Source organism: Centroberyx affinis, unplaced genomic scaffold, assembly GCF_046629955.1.
Source record: "Centroberyx affinis isolate AG114_WGS23_722 - 3 ecotype Tasmania unplaced genomic scaffold, CSIRO-AGI_Caff_v1 ptg002837l_1, whole genome shotgun sequence".
NCBI classification, from domain to species: domain Eukaryota; kingdom Metazoa; phylum Chordata; class Actinopteri; order Beryciformes; family Berycidae; genus Centroberyx; species Centroberyx affinis.
In genome coordinates this window covers 220319-236978 of record NW_027280979.1, presented here as the reverse complement: position 1 = coordinate 236978, position 16660 = coordinate 220319, and the positions used below count along the sequence as shown (strand labels likewise).

Here is a 16660-nt window from a genome sequence, read left to right as displayed (position 1 = left end):
CTGCTGACCTTCAACATCATGAATGCCATGGTTATGAATGAATGGAAAAATTGGCATTTATATTTCTTATTTTGACTAGAGTTCCCTCTTTTGCCATTCAAGTTTGCCAGTTAACGGAATTGTATCCAATTCCAGCCACTCGGTCACTCACATAATTTCCAGTGTTTTTATACGGAGTTCCCAACCGAAAGCTAAGTGACGTAAATTCATACACATTTCAGAAGCTAGGTATCAAATTTCATAAATATCTATACACATTTAAGCATATAAAAAGAGAGAAACTTCAGCGAAAACAGTACAGGATGAAATATATTGGTATATGATTGTGATTTTTTGGTCATATTGGATGCCCTGATGGTAGCTAACTTGCGCTGTGAAAAACTGTGGTTGTTTGGCTCCGCCCACTGAGGTTTAACTCAACCAATCAGATTATTTCTGCCTCTGAGAAAGGTTTGTAGAACTAGAACTCCGACCTTCTGTTTTACCATGATCCAGCTTTACAGTCCTACGGTCAAATCTAACTTATGAACTCTGTTCCAGGGGATGAATTTATTTTGTATTTTCTCATGTAATATTAGCATAGCTGTACATTTTATTCCAGTGCTGAATGTTACTAAATTCAGAATATCTGTTAAAGCAAAGCAATAAACTGGTAACTGTGGTTTGGTTTTCTCTGTCTATATTTGGAAGTCTTGCCAGGAAGTCATACAGTAATAGCTGTGTGTTGGATAGGCTACTGGACTGAAAACACTGAATATAAACTTTTACCATGCTGGTAGCACTGCAGCTCCACAGCTGCTGCAACCTGACGAAGACCAATTGGAAAACATGACATTGGAAAAATCCTAGTGTACTGTAATGGAAAATAGAGGCAAGGTGGAGGGATTTGCTCAATGTTTCCCACTATATAATTAGGTCTGAGTATGATCAGCCGGCTGTAAGCACACAGACAATGGGCTTATGACGAAGGAAGTGGACAAACACATAGGAAAAAAAGACTGCATTGTCACTGCACACAATGAGCTTTATGGAGAAATGTTGGCCCCATTAAATACATTTTAAATACGTCGTTTTCTACATTGTAGTCCCATCTTTTTTTTTTGGAAATTAACAAAAACTAAGCACACAATTCACAGTATACAGGTGTGTATTATTTACTCACTTAGCTAAAAATCTGGTGCACAGGCATCTTAAGTATATGGTTCTCCACCTGCTGAATTTAGTCATGCTCTGAAAATCAGCACAACGATAAACTCACTTCCTAGCAGGTGGCAGAAGTTGCTTACACTCAATTATGGCAAATCATGATGCATTCACATACACAAACAAAATAAACACGCCCGTACAAAACATGAAAGTGAAATGGAGAAAAGCAGGCTCGAACCAACAGAGTTCCTACACAGGTCTGGAAAGTCTGGAAAAGTATGGAAAATGATTTTTATGTTTTCCAGGTCAGAAAGTATTGAGAATTTAGTATCATTCCTCATACACAGCCACCCATGTAGTAGTTGTAGTTGTACTCCCACTATCAGTTCATATAATATCATATAATCATATAGCCTAATAATATTTATTAGTGCTGTAGAGTGATACGGGCAAGTAGACAACAGTGAGAACTGACCAAATTCTTTAAAACAATTCAAGAAATTAAGATCCAGAATAAGAGTGGTATTTTGAACTGGAAAATGTGTAGAAATCCAGTTACTTCTTTGAGTTTTGTAACGCTGAGTAAAAGTGAAAAGTGAAATAAACATTGTCAAGTTTAACGCTGAATCGAACCCTGTGAAGTCCGAGTCCAAATCATACGATAATAGTTCCAACATCAAGTATGGGTGAGATAAAAACAACCATGACAAACATTTCAGATCAGTGTTGTAATGGTAAGTTACACGGTGGAGGTCATGATGCTGTCCCTCTTTCCTCAGCGTGTCAATGCTAGGTAAGGTGGTGGATAATGATTTAAATTAGGGTTCGACTGATACTGGCCTTTTATTAAATATCAGCTTATCGGCCAATCAGTGTCGTCCACCTCTGATATGATGGAGGTTCCTCCTGAACACAGATACAGTAAAACAGGCTGGAAAACCTGGCATGACATTTTACTTTCTTTGCACATTTTATTCATTTATTCAATTGTTCAAAATATATTTTAAAGTTATTCTTCATTTTAAGGCATTAATGTCTCCAAGAGTTTCTCTACCATTGAATAGGTGTGGTGGGTCACTCTGCCTTAAAGAGCTGCTGACACTAACAGAATTTCATCAGTCTGGGTTTCAGTGGAGAGTTTTAGTGTCTCATAATGCTCTAAATGCTGTTTCAGAGGCTTTTACAACCTGACAAGTACACAGTTCTGCTTGTAACGCCAAATCCTTGTAATCTTTGAGCATAAAGACGGTCATATTTAAAGGTATTGAGCATTAGTACAAAATACCAGCAATTGGTGACTAAAAATATCAGTGCTAGTATCAGCCTTCAAAAACCCATCGATCAAACTGTAAGTTAAATAGAAAGAAAAAACAAGGTATACTCCACGTAGCTGTGAAAACTCTCAACTAAACCTCAACTAGCTCTAATTAGGGCCAGGCGATTATTCAATATTATCGTTTATCGTCTTTCAGTGGAATAATATTCTAATAATATGGTGATTTTGGAAGATTGTGACGTACAATTCTGCTGTCGAAACTGATGATAACAAGCACATTTTATTTAAAAAATCGGACAAAATGAGGTATGAAACATTTTTAGGAATATTATTTGAAAATTTCAGTTTTGGTTGACATCACACCTAACATTACCATTCAGTTCAGATGGATGAAGATAAATTTAACTTGTGATTTTGCATACATCGTGATATATATAGCGATATCGAAAAAAATCCTTATAAATATCATGATACTGATTTGAACCATATCGCCCAGCCCTAACCCTCATGTTTCAGACGTAAGAGGAAGCGAGGAGTGGTGGGAACTAGGAGAAAGAAGCAGGAGGAGACAGTGACATCACAGCCAGTCAGGACTGTGCATCATGTACCGTTTCCCCCATCCTGACTGTCTGAATTCTGTCTCCTCCTGGGGTGAGAGAGAGAGAGAGAGAGAGAAGGAGGTGTAGATGTGTCAGTGTGGGACTGGGACTGAAGTGTTTCAGTATGCTGCTCCAGGAGAGACGGTTCTCACAGTCTGGGGGTGTCAGTGGGAGCCAGCGGAGCTCTGCCCCTCTGGAACCGAGGAGGTACACTCCCAGCACTACCGCCTCCTGTGGAGACAACATGGAAAACTATTAGGAATAAGAAGAAGAAGAAACTTTATTATTATAGCACTTTTCATGCAGATATTGTAGCCCAAAGTGCTTCAGATAATAATAAACAAAATAATAAAGGAAATGAAATAAACCAGAGTTACAAGCAGTAAAATAGTTGATGCAAAATAAAAGAGCAAAACAGGTTATTAAGACTAAAAGAATGAGAACAAGCAAATAGTAAACATGTTGTCCCCCACCAGTGATGTAGTTCCACCCTTGGGTCAGTCAGTGATTGCTGAGTGAACTTGAAATATGAGTGAAATTGTATAAGCATTTAGGTATGGGACAATGAAAGGTCAGATTGACCATATATTTCTGTTGCCTACTCTCCTCAGAATTAGGCTTACAAGTTATATCTTGAAATGTAGTAACTATAATTGTCCTGTTTTTACTCAATACAGTACAAAATATAAGAACTACAATACGCAATAAATACAATCTGTACATTACACAATGTACACTACAATACAATTTATAATACAATATACAATATAACATACAACACCAGGAGCGTGAGTGTTATGAATAATATAAATGCTAAATGAGAAGTGATATATGGTATTGCACAGTAGGTAAGTGGTAATATGATATAAGTAGTTAACACTGAGGCACAGTGGTAGTGCAGTGATGATGCAATAACAGAACAACAGTCCAACAACTGGACAATAACTACAGTGTCTTGTGGTTAGAGGTTTGCCCAAAAATTCTCCATTGACTTCAACACATCAACCCAGTCTGATGTCTCCAAGTGTGTAGCGTGTGTAGACTATTATGTTACCTATGATAACTTTAACTGGATTGCTTTACCACTGAGTCCCCATTCATTGTATGATAACTTTAACTGTATGACCTGCTTTACCACTGAGTCCCCATTCATTGTCAGTGCTGGCATTGTTTGTGCCCCCTAGTGGCACAAAGTCAACGTTACAGTGTGACTAACTAACGAATGAACTAACTAACGAACTAACGGACGGAGACCGATCCATAGTCCCCCCTTTGGTGAGGAACAAAAAAGAGGAATATGAACATAAAATCATATGTACATAGAATAACCTTAATTATATGTCTTCAACTTAATGTCATGATCACAAAGAAAACATTTTTAAAACCAGGACGGTTTCTTTTAGATGTTCAATTTTTCAAGTTGTACTCTGAAGCACTGGCTTTTTCTTTTTTTTTTTTTCGGACGTCCTGATAACATGTTTAAGGAAAACCTATGAAATCTTTACAAATGCCACCAGACTACATTACATTTTCTCACGTGAAATATACAGATGTAACAATCACAGACGTTCAGTTTTTATACTTTTTCTGCACTGCGGCTGCATTGTCTCTCATCCACCAAGAGGAAGTGTTGAACAAACCAGCTGTGATATATCCAAAAACTGAACTTTCTTACAAAAAATGAGCAAAAACTGGATATTTTTTAAATTTTACAACACACCATCAATGGGTTTGACAAAGGGTCATGAGAAAAACAATGGTCAGCTGTCAATAAGTGAAATATAAATGTGGTAAAACTGGAGGTCCAGAGTTTCTGCAAGACACTGATATGCGATCCAATGATATATGATACGATATATAACACAATATGTTCTCAGAAAACCCAATCCCATATATCAGCATGCCTGATAGACCAACTGCACAACAGGTGGAGTCGGACACAGCACTCCAGTCAGGCTTTTAACACTTAAAGGGGTAAATCTGCAAGCTCCATGTTTTTATTCTTTTTTTTTTTTTTTTTTTTTTTTATTACAGGCAAATAACACACATAACACACAACAATACGATGACATGACAATATACCCTCACAAAAAAAGAAAAGGAAAAAGGGAAAAAAACAAATAAATAAATAAATAAAAAAAGACAAAATAAAAATAATAGGATCCCTTCAGTAATTCAAATAATAGATTGACAGTACTGGTACATTTAGAAACTTAAATATACATATGGAGTCTCCATCTTTGTCCCTCAGCCTCACTGTGGTGTTTCTGCACTGCTCTTCTCACAGATCACGTCAATCAAACAGTGTGGGCGGAGCTTGGATTTTCTGTCGATGCAGTTTGAGTTTCTCTTTTCTCTGTCTGTTCAGCCATGGTGGCTATCACTGCTCATGCTAACTACCCAGTTCTTCTTCTTCTGTTGATTCCAAACAAACCGGAAACATAAAACGCATCACTTCCTGTGCGACAGAGGATTTTTCCCAGGAAAGAGCTACCAGATACCGGCTGTTTAGAACAGACAGTGGAGAAGATTTATGAACTGGATATAGGTTGGATCACTGTTGGCTTAGAGCAATTGGTGAAAGAGAGCAGCAAAACAAACATTTATTTATATGAAAATGTAACAGACTATTACTTTAAAGGAAAAATCCTCCCTCAGATCCTCTAACAATTTTAGATATCATCAATCTGTTATGTATTGTAATTTACTTTTTTGTTCCCACAGTACCCACTTTCCCTCTTGATTTCCTACGTTTCCCAGAATGCTTTGCAACATCCCCTAGAAAACAGACCTGAACTTGTTGCATTCAGTAGAGTGTGGGTAGAGACAGCAATAGCGTAGTAAGTTTTTTTCCAGTCTCACCTCTTACTCAAAACACAACATTGCATTCTGGTCTCTCTCCTGCTCCTGTGGGTGGAGAAATTGGTCTCTCTCCTCTTCTACAATGGATTTCTCCCTGTATGATTGTTGAACGTCTCTTGGTGCAAAATGGCGGCTCGAGAAAGAAGCCCTCGCTCTTTGATTCTGAGGGACTGACACCAAAAACTCTATTGTAGCTGCACTGCACATATCTCAATGTGATGTCACGTTGTCTGTGATTGGCCAGTTATCTACGCAAAGAAGAAAAAATACACCAAAATGGACCCAGAAATGCGAGGTACCAATAGCTGGTTTTAACAGTATTAAAGTGTTGCAGGGTAGATTTTTCCTTTAAGTGTGGATTTTTCTGAGTTTGTTGTTGGGACTGATGAAGGAAAGTGTTGATCCTGCGTTGTGCAGATTGGGGGAAATAGTTGGCGTGTTGCACAGATCTCTGATTGCTTGAGCGCGAGCTAAGCTTGTCTTTCTCCCCGTTGTCCAATCTCAGCCGCTCACCACCCGAAAGCCCGAACTCTGAAGGTCAGCTTGTACTGATGTGATAGATACGGCCCGCCGCTCCCGCAGCCGGCCTGGAATCCAAACCCCCGCTCCGACCTCCCCAACACTGAAATGTGATCCTCCGCCTGTGATTGGCCGAGGGCTGCTCATGGCGGCGGATGAGCAGACGAGCAGACGGACAGCAGAGGGGCGGGCCCGCTGGATTAATAGCATGGCACTGGATTTTTTTGGATATCCCCTAAGTTTCCAAGCTCTAATCCTCATCAGACACAAACACACAGCTGCTGCCCAGCCGACCTCACCGCTGCTCTCTCACCAGTCTCGCTGTAGAAACCCCCCGCTGCCACACACACACACACACACACAGACGCAGGGCCCAATCAACACTGAGCACACACTGCGCTCATTTGCTGATAAAGTGTTTTCACTGAGCAGAACATGTCTTTCATGTGTGGAAGCCCTGAGTGCAGCCGGATAAGATTCACTAACAAACTAAATTCAGTTACTGTACCAAAGAAGAGTGTAAGCTGCTGACCAGCAGGCGAGTCGGGCACTAATGCAGAGCATTAGACTGGGAGGGAATTTTAATCTCAGTGTAGAAAATATGGATTGAAAATAGGATGATAATCCAGATATCACCACAGCTGAGAAGGCTAGCAAGATGAACGCTGGCTGGCAGTCAGTGCTGATCCATCCAGACAAATACCTCTGATTGAACTTGGAAATGGGCAATATCGGTTTCTTTTCTTCACTTACAAAAGTAGCACAAATTCCATCTTTATACTGCAAAAAAAGAGTCATAAGAATTGTCAATAAGGCTGACTATAATTACCCAACCAACTCATTATTTACGAATTCATATGCCTTAAAATGTATGGACCTAGTAGACTTTAAAACTCTACAAATAATGTTTAGAGCAAAAGACAAAACACTTCCTGACTGTATCCAATGGTTGTTTTCAATGAGGGAGAGCAGGTATCCATTCAGGGGAAATTATATGTTTGAAAAAAAAAGAGGGTAAGGACAAATGTGAAAAATAGATGAGTGACAGTTAAAGGGGTCAAATTATGGAATAGCTGTAATAATGAACTAAAAGAATGTAGTAATATGTGTAAGTTTAAGAAAATGTTCAAAAACATTACATTCGAAAGATACAAAAGCTGTGACCAACACTGAGAAATGAATGACAATTATGAACTGTCTTTGTTTTATCTGTTTCTGTTTTATGATGGTGTGTTTCTTTATTAAATTTATTTATTTATTTTTATTATTTATTTTTTTGTTTGTTTTGTTTCACAGCTATTTTGGGTAGAGCAAGGATAATGCTTTATTAAGTATTAAGGGTAGGCACGATAAGCTTAGGCTTCAGCCTACACCGGTCAGACAATATAATGTTTGATTTTGTTTTATTTTGTTTTATTTTTGATATAATGATTTAGTATTATTTAAACCACTTTCATAACTGTATTTGTTGATATTGTGTAAAAAATAACACTAAACTAAAAAACTAAATGAAGCAGCCAGAGTGTGACATCACAAGATAAGTCAAAAATAAAGATACAACAAAATATTAAAAAACAAATGACAGTATTAATCTGGTTGCTCCTCACTACACAGAGTCTCACTCCAAAGCCAGGTTAGTAAGATTTGTGGACCGCAAGCCACCCATGCACACACACCCACCCCACACACACACACACACCCTCCTCCACACCCCCACTCCCCGCCCCGGTGAGGTACTTACATGTATCTTAAGTGGTGACCCAGTGTGTTAGCTCCAGCACCCCGCCCCTCTACCTCAAATACCCCGTCTCACTCCCATAATCCATCAGTGAGCCCGCCACGTCAGCGAAGTCCTCCAGGACCAGGCTGGTGGAGTCCTCACCGGAGGGCAGCTCCGCGTCCGGCGGCGCCCAGGGGTGCCCGCCGGGTGCCCGGGTCTCGGCCGGGGGAGGGGGGGTCTTCCTTGGTGCCTGCTGTGGGGGCCGAGGCCGGGTCTGGTCGGACGTCCCGTGGGCCGGCGCCGCTGGGTCTTCGCCCGCCGAGCCCCTGCCCAGCCGGTTCTGCTGCTCGGGCTCCTTGGCGTTCCCGCCGTCGCTCCCGCTCCCGCTGCCCTGCGAGGCGGGGGCGAGCACGTGGTACAGGCTGGGCAGGCGGATGTCCAGGCGCACGCCGCTCTTGATGTACAGCTTGTCGTTGAGGGCGTAGAGTTTCTCGGCGATGTCGTAGCCCAGCATGACGGAGAAGAGGCGGGCGATGTAGCGCTCCCTGGACAGCAGCAGGTAGAGGCGGCGGCGGCGCCACGAGATGTAGCGCGAGTCCTCCTCCGCCGTCAGCGTCACCTGGGGATGCATCGAGAAACACCTGAACCTCTGCCAGCTCTCCTCGTGGAATTGCAAAATATTCTATTACAAGCTAGAATATGTACAGGAAAATCTGTTATGTTGTCACCAAGGTTATTACAGTTTTGCATTTTTCATTAGTTTTGATTTTTATTTCGTTTTGACTTTTTCAATTTCAGTTTAGTTTTAATTAGTTTTTAAAGCGGGTTTGCTAGTTTAGTTTAGTTTTTATTTTTTGAAAATGCTTAGTTTTAGTTTAGTTTTAATTAGTTTCAGTGTTAGTTTTAGTCTTTTTTTTGGAATATACGGTATTTGTCAGGGGAGAGATTCAAAAATTCAAAATACTAGGCTTATGTATGAAATAAATTGACAAAGACGAAAACTAAAGACATGTTCTCTATAATTTTAGTTTATTTTAGTTAGTTTTGTAAACACACAATACAGTTTAAGTTATCGTTTTTTTGTAAAGCCTCGTTTTTATTTTTATTTCAGTTAACGAAAATGTTTCAGTTAACGAAAACACCTAGTTTTCATTATTTTGTTAGTTTTCGTTAACGATAATAACCTTGGTTGTCACTGTGTGTTAAGGTCTTATGGTGTATGATATACATCCATGATCCATGCTTTCCTGTTTGAACCCCCTGAAGCTTCTAGTTATGACTGAAGATGAAACCTGAATATCCAGCATGACCTCCGGCCTTTGTTTCACTTTAGCTAAACTAATCTGAAGCAACAGGATAGGTGAACGACAAGAGGACAACTGTTTTCCCCTGTTCACTTTATCAGTCAGATGCCGAGTCGGATAAGAGGCAACAAAAGGCAACTGGATATCCATCCTGGGTTTCTCCTTCCAAATCCTTCAATTGCAGCTCTTTGAATTAACTTAACAGTTTACTGCCGCACTTAGGACTTCCTTCCTCCTATCCAATCATTTTATCTAGCTTGATTTGAAGTGGAAAATGCATCCGGGTCAACTGAAGTAAACCAACAGAGAAGAAGTCCTGTACCTGGAACTTCCCCTCCTCGTTGGGCCGGAGGGACTCCCACTCTGGAGAGTCCAGAAACTGGTGGCGGTGGATGTAATGCAGGAACTGGCCCTCCAAAGACACGTTGATCCTGAGACACGAGGTTAAAGAGAGAGAGAGAGGGATTAGGAAGTGATAATGATAGAGGAGAGAGAGCTGGAGGTCACTTTGCAGCCCAATGTAGGGCTTGGAAGTTAGTGTGAATGTCTGCTATGGACAGAGTGAAAAGTATATACGACTTTCTATATACAATGTGAGAAATGGCAAACTGTCCAGTGATTTTATCTTGTCTCCAGACCTATCGAGCTCGTTTCATGATATTTTCAGTCAGATTATCTCACTGCTCTGGCAGATAATCTTGCTGGTTTCAGTTAATTTCACTTGATTCATGCCAAAACGACTTCTTTCAAGAAATCATCATAAAACAATGAAGAAAATCTGGAAACAGGAAACTTTCTCCAAGACAATTTCACTTTTACCAAGTACATGTACATTCTCCTGAAAAGTAAAATTTGTTGAAACCGGTAAAATTATCTGCCAGTACAGAAGATAATAAGCTTGATAAGTCTGGATACAAGAGAAAATAACTTAACAAGTTTGTCAGTTTTTGCAGTGTACACAGCAAATTTGCCAGTTAAAGGGTAACACCAGTGTTTTTTTTAAGTTTGTGCCAATCGTCTCAGTTTCCCCTCTCCTTTATTTTCTTCCTGGTTTTTCTGCACACAGTCAGCATAGTTGCAGATATCAGTGCTTCTTTTCCTCCCTCAGAAGAAGCCATTCAGCCATTTATTTATTCCAGTATAAAAAACAAACTTCCACAGAGCGAGAGAATCCATCACAGGAAGCCAAACTTTCTGTTTTCTCCTCATTTCATCGAGCTGAGTCGAGTGTTTTCCTCTCAGCGCTGCGTTTACGCTCCGCTCTGCTGCTCGTCAGTCAGCTGACACCACAGGAAGAGATGGAGTCTCCTCCAGGAAGTAATCCTCAAAACACTTTACTTCACATCCACCGCTTTTTATTTAAGGGTGATGAAACGGACAGAAAATGCCTTTGGAGTTAGAGGATGAATGTAAAATACGCACTAACACGACTTCATTTTGAGAATATTTTTTACACCACTACTTGCCGTCAAAAAGCCGAGATTTGCACATAAAATCCAGGAAAACTATTGTTAAAGATGACAACAAGGATCTGTTAATCAGGCTGAACATTGATTAACAGCTGGAAAAAGTGAGTTCATCTCCCTTTTAGGGCGTCTTTGTTAGCCAGGACAGCAGTTTATTTCAAGCTAGGTTTGACACCGTAAAGTTTGTAGTTTAAAAACAATGAAAACAAGTTAATGTTAAAAAGTCTTAATTGCATACGCCAGTCATTACAAAAATGATTAGGTAAAGGTAAACTAGACTTAGACAGTAAATGGGCTGAAACTCTAAAAGAAACTGGTGTTCTCCTTTAAAAAGTGTTGATTTTTCAGTGACAATTATTTGGAGTTGATAAGTGTTGATTGAAGCTTTGTTTCTTCATAGATAGATAGATAGGTAGAGTACTTTATTTATCCCCAAAGGGAAATTACAGTTACTTGATAGAGTTGATGCGGCTCTGTGGCGGCTGTTCAAATCTTAAAATGTTAAACAAGCAAATAGTAACTCTATATAGTAACATCACTGGTGTCCCCCACCAGTGATATAGTTCCACCCTTGGGTCAGTCAGTGATTGTGGAGTGAACTTGATTTTACAAGCAGTAAAATAGTCGATGCAAAATAAAAGAGCAAAACAGGTTATTAAGACTAAAAGAATGAGAACAAGCAAATAGTAAACATGTTGTCCCCACCAGTGATGTAGTTCCATCCTTGGGTCAGTCAGTGATTGCTGAGTGTACTTGAAATATGAGTGAAATTGTATAAGCATTTTGGTATGGGACAATGAAAGGTCAGATTGACCATATATTTCTGTTGCCTACTCTCCTCAGAATTAGGCTTATAAGTTATATCTTGAAATGTTGTCCTGTTTTTACTCAATACAGTACAAAATATTTACTATACCATTTGTAATACAGTATACAATATAACATACAACACCAGGAGTGTGAGTGTTATGAATAATATAAATGCTAAATGATAAGTGATATATGGTATTGCACAGTAGGTAAGTGGTAATATGATATAAGTAGTCAACACTGAGGCACAGTGGTAGTGCAGTGATGAGTGCAATAACAGTACAACAGTCCAACAACTGGACAATAACTACAGTGTCTTGTGGTTAGAGGTTTGCCCAAAAATTCTCCATTGACTCTCACTTCAACACATCAACCCAGTCTGATGTCTCCAAGTGTGTAGCGTGTGTAGACTATTATGTTACCTATGATAACTTGAACTGTATTGCTTTACCACTGAGTCCCCATTCATTGTCCCTCACATTGTATGATAACTTTAATTGTATTGCTTTACCACTGACTCCCCATTCATTGTCCCCCACATTGTATGATAATTTTAACTGTATGACCTGCTTTACCACTGAGTCCCCATTCATTGTCCCCCACATTGTATGATAACTTATTGCTTTACCACTGAGTCCCCATTCATTGTCAAACCGCCCCCTAGCGACACAAAGTCAACGTTACAGTGTGACTAACAAACTAACGAACGAACGATCGAACTAACTAACGGACGGAGACCGATCCATAGTCCCCCCTTTGGTGGAGGACAATTAACTCTGATGGATGTGTGAGTTGATTTTTAAATGATTTTTACAGCGATTTTGCTGTGTATCATGGCAGTAAGTCTGCGAGGCACTAACTCTGCCAGGTTATGTGTTCCCACTGGGCCTCCCATGCTATAAGTGTATGCACTCACAGCACTGCTACTGCGCTGTGGATTATAGAGGCATATGTCATATAATACCTAATAGGAGACTATCCATGAATTGAGTTTTCTGGCCTCTGTCTGACTCAAACTGAAATAAAATCCATTAGGCTAATCCACTAAAAATTCATGATGATTACGTAAGAGTAATATGCTAATCTTTAGACTTGGAACAATTTACCTAGGGCAGCCTGTCAGACGGTTACATAAGGATGAACCGGAATCTAACATGTCAAACATGTCCAAACGGCCACCGCTTCAGATTTGTGAAAAATCATTATCACATGAGGCTGTTTGTGTTCTAAATTTGTCCCGTACGCTCAGATCTGTCGACGCCGTGAGGAGAGAGCAGCAGTTCACAATGTCAGTGTCCACTCCTGTCCCAAGTATAAAGATATCACTTAGCCAGTTGGCACCCTGCAGAGGGACGGCACGTGGTGAGTCACTGACAGAAATACTCTGTTTACAACATTTCTGTGTGAAGTCGGTGAGATCTAATGCAACTCTGCTTTTATTGATCAACTAACTAGAGGATCTTTAGATGAAGAGATTTCCTGTGGAGGCAACATGCTGCCAACAGACGAAAGAAACAGAAATAGGAGTTTTGTTTCTGGAGTACCTCGTGAAAACATATACAGATTTCTTCATAACAACTGTTGTTAGTAGTAGTAGTTACTTTTTACATCACTACAACTGGTATCCCAACAATATAGCTATATATATATTTGGTCACACTGTGCTACAGCTGAGTGAAAGCCATCTCTTTTAGTCTTGGGTGTAAATTCAGTGATCAAACGGAGTGCTATTAGCTATGTCAAATAAAGGAAATATCATATAAATAGGAAAATGTAGAGGTTTCCGGTCACAAAGTTCCCTTGGAAACAATACACACACACATGCACACACACACACACACACACACACTCGCTCCCCACCTCCCGGACAGCAGGAAGGAGAGCTGGTCGATGGGCGTCTTGCCCTCCACAGCGTACGTCTCCCCGGCCTTCAGCTCCACCACCTTGCTCTCGAAGGCGCCGGCGATCTCCTTGAAGACGTGGACGGGCACGCCGAGCGGCAGGTAGACCGCCTGGTACAGGCCGCTCAGCTCCTCGCCGGCCAGGCCCTCCCGGTGCAGCCGGTAGGCCAGGTGGCAGATCTGAGCGAGGCACAGCAGCAGCAGCAGCAGGTTCCAGGTGAAGACGTCCAGGCCGCACACGGTCAGCCAGCCCCACAGCGTCAGGCACAGGAAGGAGGGGGCCATGAAGCCGAAGATGAACAGGCATCCGTACGCCCCGCTGCCGCCCATGTAGCCCAGGAACAGGATGGTGTTGCCCAGGTGGTAGATGGCTCCCTCTGTGTTGTTGGTCCAGCCGTCGCAGAGCGGCCGGCCGTACAGCACGCTCTCCAGCACGGTGGAGTTGTCTGCGCTCATGACGGAAACTCTTCAAATGACAGTTCAGGAGAAAGTTTTGATGGACAATACCTAAAAAAGACCAAAGGAACCGAATGCTTTGCTGCAAAAACGACTTATCCACTCCAATGTGTTATTACTGTCCCATCTGAAGAGGTTCAACTAGATTCTCTGTATGGAACCACACAGCTAATACTGGCCAAAAAAAAAAAAAAGTCCAGAGGAAAGTTTTGTTCCCTTGGTGTGCAGCTGAAGGTTCTTCAATGTGAAGAAGTTCTCACGGCTCTGGAAAAGCAGCTGGAATGGGTTTCGCCTCTTCCTCTCTCCTCCGGCCTCTCGCCCCGTCTCTCCCCTCTGTGTCTTCCTGTTGTCTTGTCTCTCGCTTTTCTGTCCGTTTCTCTCACCCACTGGCCTGCTCCGGAGAGCTAACAGCTGGCAACTCAGAGAGAGAGAGAGAGAGAGAGAGAGAGAGAGAGAGACGGGGGTGGGAGAGAGAGGGATACGGGGGGTTGATAGAGCCCTAGAAGGATAACCATGTTTGGAATTGAAACCCAAGGAGGAGAGAGTCGCAGACAGAAAGCAGGCCCGCTACTTAACATAACAGAAAGAGGGAGGGAGGGAGGGATGATAACGAGTAACAGAGGGAGTGAGAGTGACTGCACCCCCCAGAATGTCACAGAAAAAAAAAAAGAAAAAAAGTCCCATTTCCTCCAGAGCTTCAACACAGGATCTCTGCTGCCAAGAGAGGGGCTTTGCCTGAGCGTATTTAGAGACACTGAAGGAGGTAGAATGACAGAGCAGGTCAGGTTTCAGACATGAACTGCCTACACCCCCCCCACCCTCCCCACCCACACACACACACACACACACACACACACACACACACACACACACACACACACACACACACACATAAACACACCCAGTGGCACTCAGCAGAGGTGGGCACATGACTTGGTCTCAACTCACAACTTTAACTGCCTGAGACTTGACTTGATGCATGAAGAGAAGACTTGAGACTTGACTTGACTTGGGTTCTGGTGACTTGGGACTTGACTCTGACTTGTACTTTGATGACCTGAAAAAGTTTCTAAAGTCTTGACTTGAGATCTTGTGTTTGTGTAAATGACCTCGATTGAAAGTGATGAGATTTGTTCCAGCAGACGACTGAATTTAAATTCTGTTTTCTGAATTTGTATGGAATGATTGAATTTATTGAAGTTGAAACTGATTCTAGAAATCAAACTCATGATGCTCTTACCAAGTTTTTATACTATTGAAACCATATTGCATTGAAAAGTCCTAGATATTTAGTTTTCTTTAAGATATTAAATTGATACTGGACTCTTGATTTGTTCTGACTTGACTTGCTGTTCTACATTTAGACTTGAGACTTGACTTGAGACTCGGGACTCTTCCTTGCTGACTGACTGTTCACTGTGAATGGATTCACAGTTTGTCAGTTTACGTTGATCCAGTTTCTGTTGCTGATGGAGACACAAAATCTGTTCTGTAATGGATGGGATTTAAAATGTAATGAAGTAAAATACTTCTGTAAAAATGTACTCAAAAGTAAAATTACTGACTTTAAAAAATACTCAAAGTAGAAGTACACTTCCACTCTGATTTCCACTCATATATAATAACTTACACTCCTGGACCCTTGTTCATATGTCTTGTCCTGTGCATACAAATATTGGCAGTAATGCTGGTCACTGGTGAGTCTGTCCATGGAACAAACAGTCAGATAAACCCCCTCGTTGCTTTTTTTGTAACTGCATATTACAATGATATGACAGTAAATGAAACGATGCATCATCCGCAATGCTGACACAAAGCTAGATCCTCAGTTTGAATGATTTACGGTATTTGTGCAAACCTCCATGACGACCTTCAAATACTTTATCCTGCTATCCTGAAGAGAGATAGATCATGGCCTCTAGTACTGGAACATGCCAAATATAAAATATTCTTCTGTTATTCTCTAAAATAAACTCTGTTTACATGGACAGCAATAATCCAATATTAACCCGATTAAGTCAGCAGTCTGAATAAGAAACAGCCATGGAAAGCATGCTCTGATTACCTTAACCTGAATAAGGTCACAGTTGGAGCCAAAGTGTGTCAGTGGTAAGCCAATATAATAAAGGCTTTTTAATAAATATTTTTCACTGCTTTGGTATTATTTTTGATTCTTGATTTCCAGTACTAGAGGCCATGATCTCTCTTTCTTCATGCTCTAACTCCCTGGTTTCCAAGAGCACCTTTTCCATTCTTTCATTCATTTTTTACAGACAGTGCAGCCCTCTTTCTCCCGTGTCATGGCAACCAGAAGCAGCACTTGGATACTCGTGGAGAGGTGTGAAAGGTCACCAAACCGTCATGACAACCATACAAGGATCTGGACCAGACTAAACCAACACTGTGGATATGAATTAACCAGAACATTCCTTCACAGCAGACAGGAGGTGAAGCATCCTCACCTCTCCAGACAGTTTCATTTCAACTGAGAAACGTCCCTTTGCGATACTTAAAGCAGCATACACAAAGAATAAACTAGTCTATTTAATTTGTGAAAAACACTAGCGCTCGATCATTGTAATCTAGGGTTTGAGTTGGGTT

General features: G+C 41.0%; 1 protein-coding gene across 1 annotated transcript; it reads right to left on the bottom strand.

Moving 5' to 3' along the window:
* Positions 1-8192: 8192 nt before the first annotated feature.
* On the bottom strand, positions 8193-14059 carry popdc2 (popeye domain cAMP effector 2). Its single transcript, XM_071536178.1, has 3 exons — positions 13563-14059; positions 9749-9857; positions 8193-8741 (listed from the first exon to the last, which is right to left on the bottom strand). The coding sequence occupies exons 1-3, from the start codon at positions 14057-14059 to the stop codon at positions 8193-8195; spliced, it is 1155 nt and encodes a 384-aa protein (XP_071392279.1).
* Between the last annotated feature and the right edge of the window lie 2601 nt (positions 14060-16660).

Coding starts and splice junctions, on each gene's coding strand:
- popdc2 (XM_071536178.1), bottom strand. CDS start 14,059: ATGAGCGCAGACAACTCCACCGTGCTGGAGAGCGTGCTGTACGGCCGG. Junction 9,858..13,562: donor TCCTTCCTGCTGTCCGGGAG/GTGGGGAGCGAG, acceptor CTCGTGTCTCAG/GATCAACGTGTCTTTGGAGG. Junction 8,742..9,748: donor ACGAGGAGGGGAAGTTCCAG/GTACAGGACTTC, acceptor ATGCATCCCCAG/GTGACGCTGACGGCGGAGGA.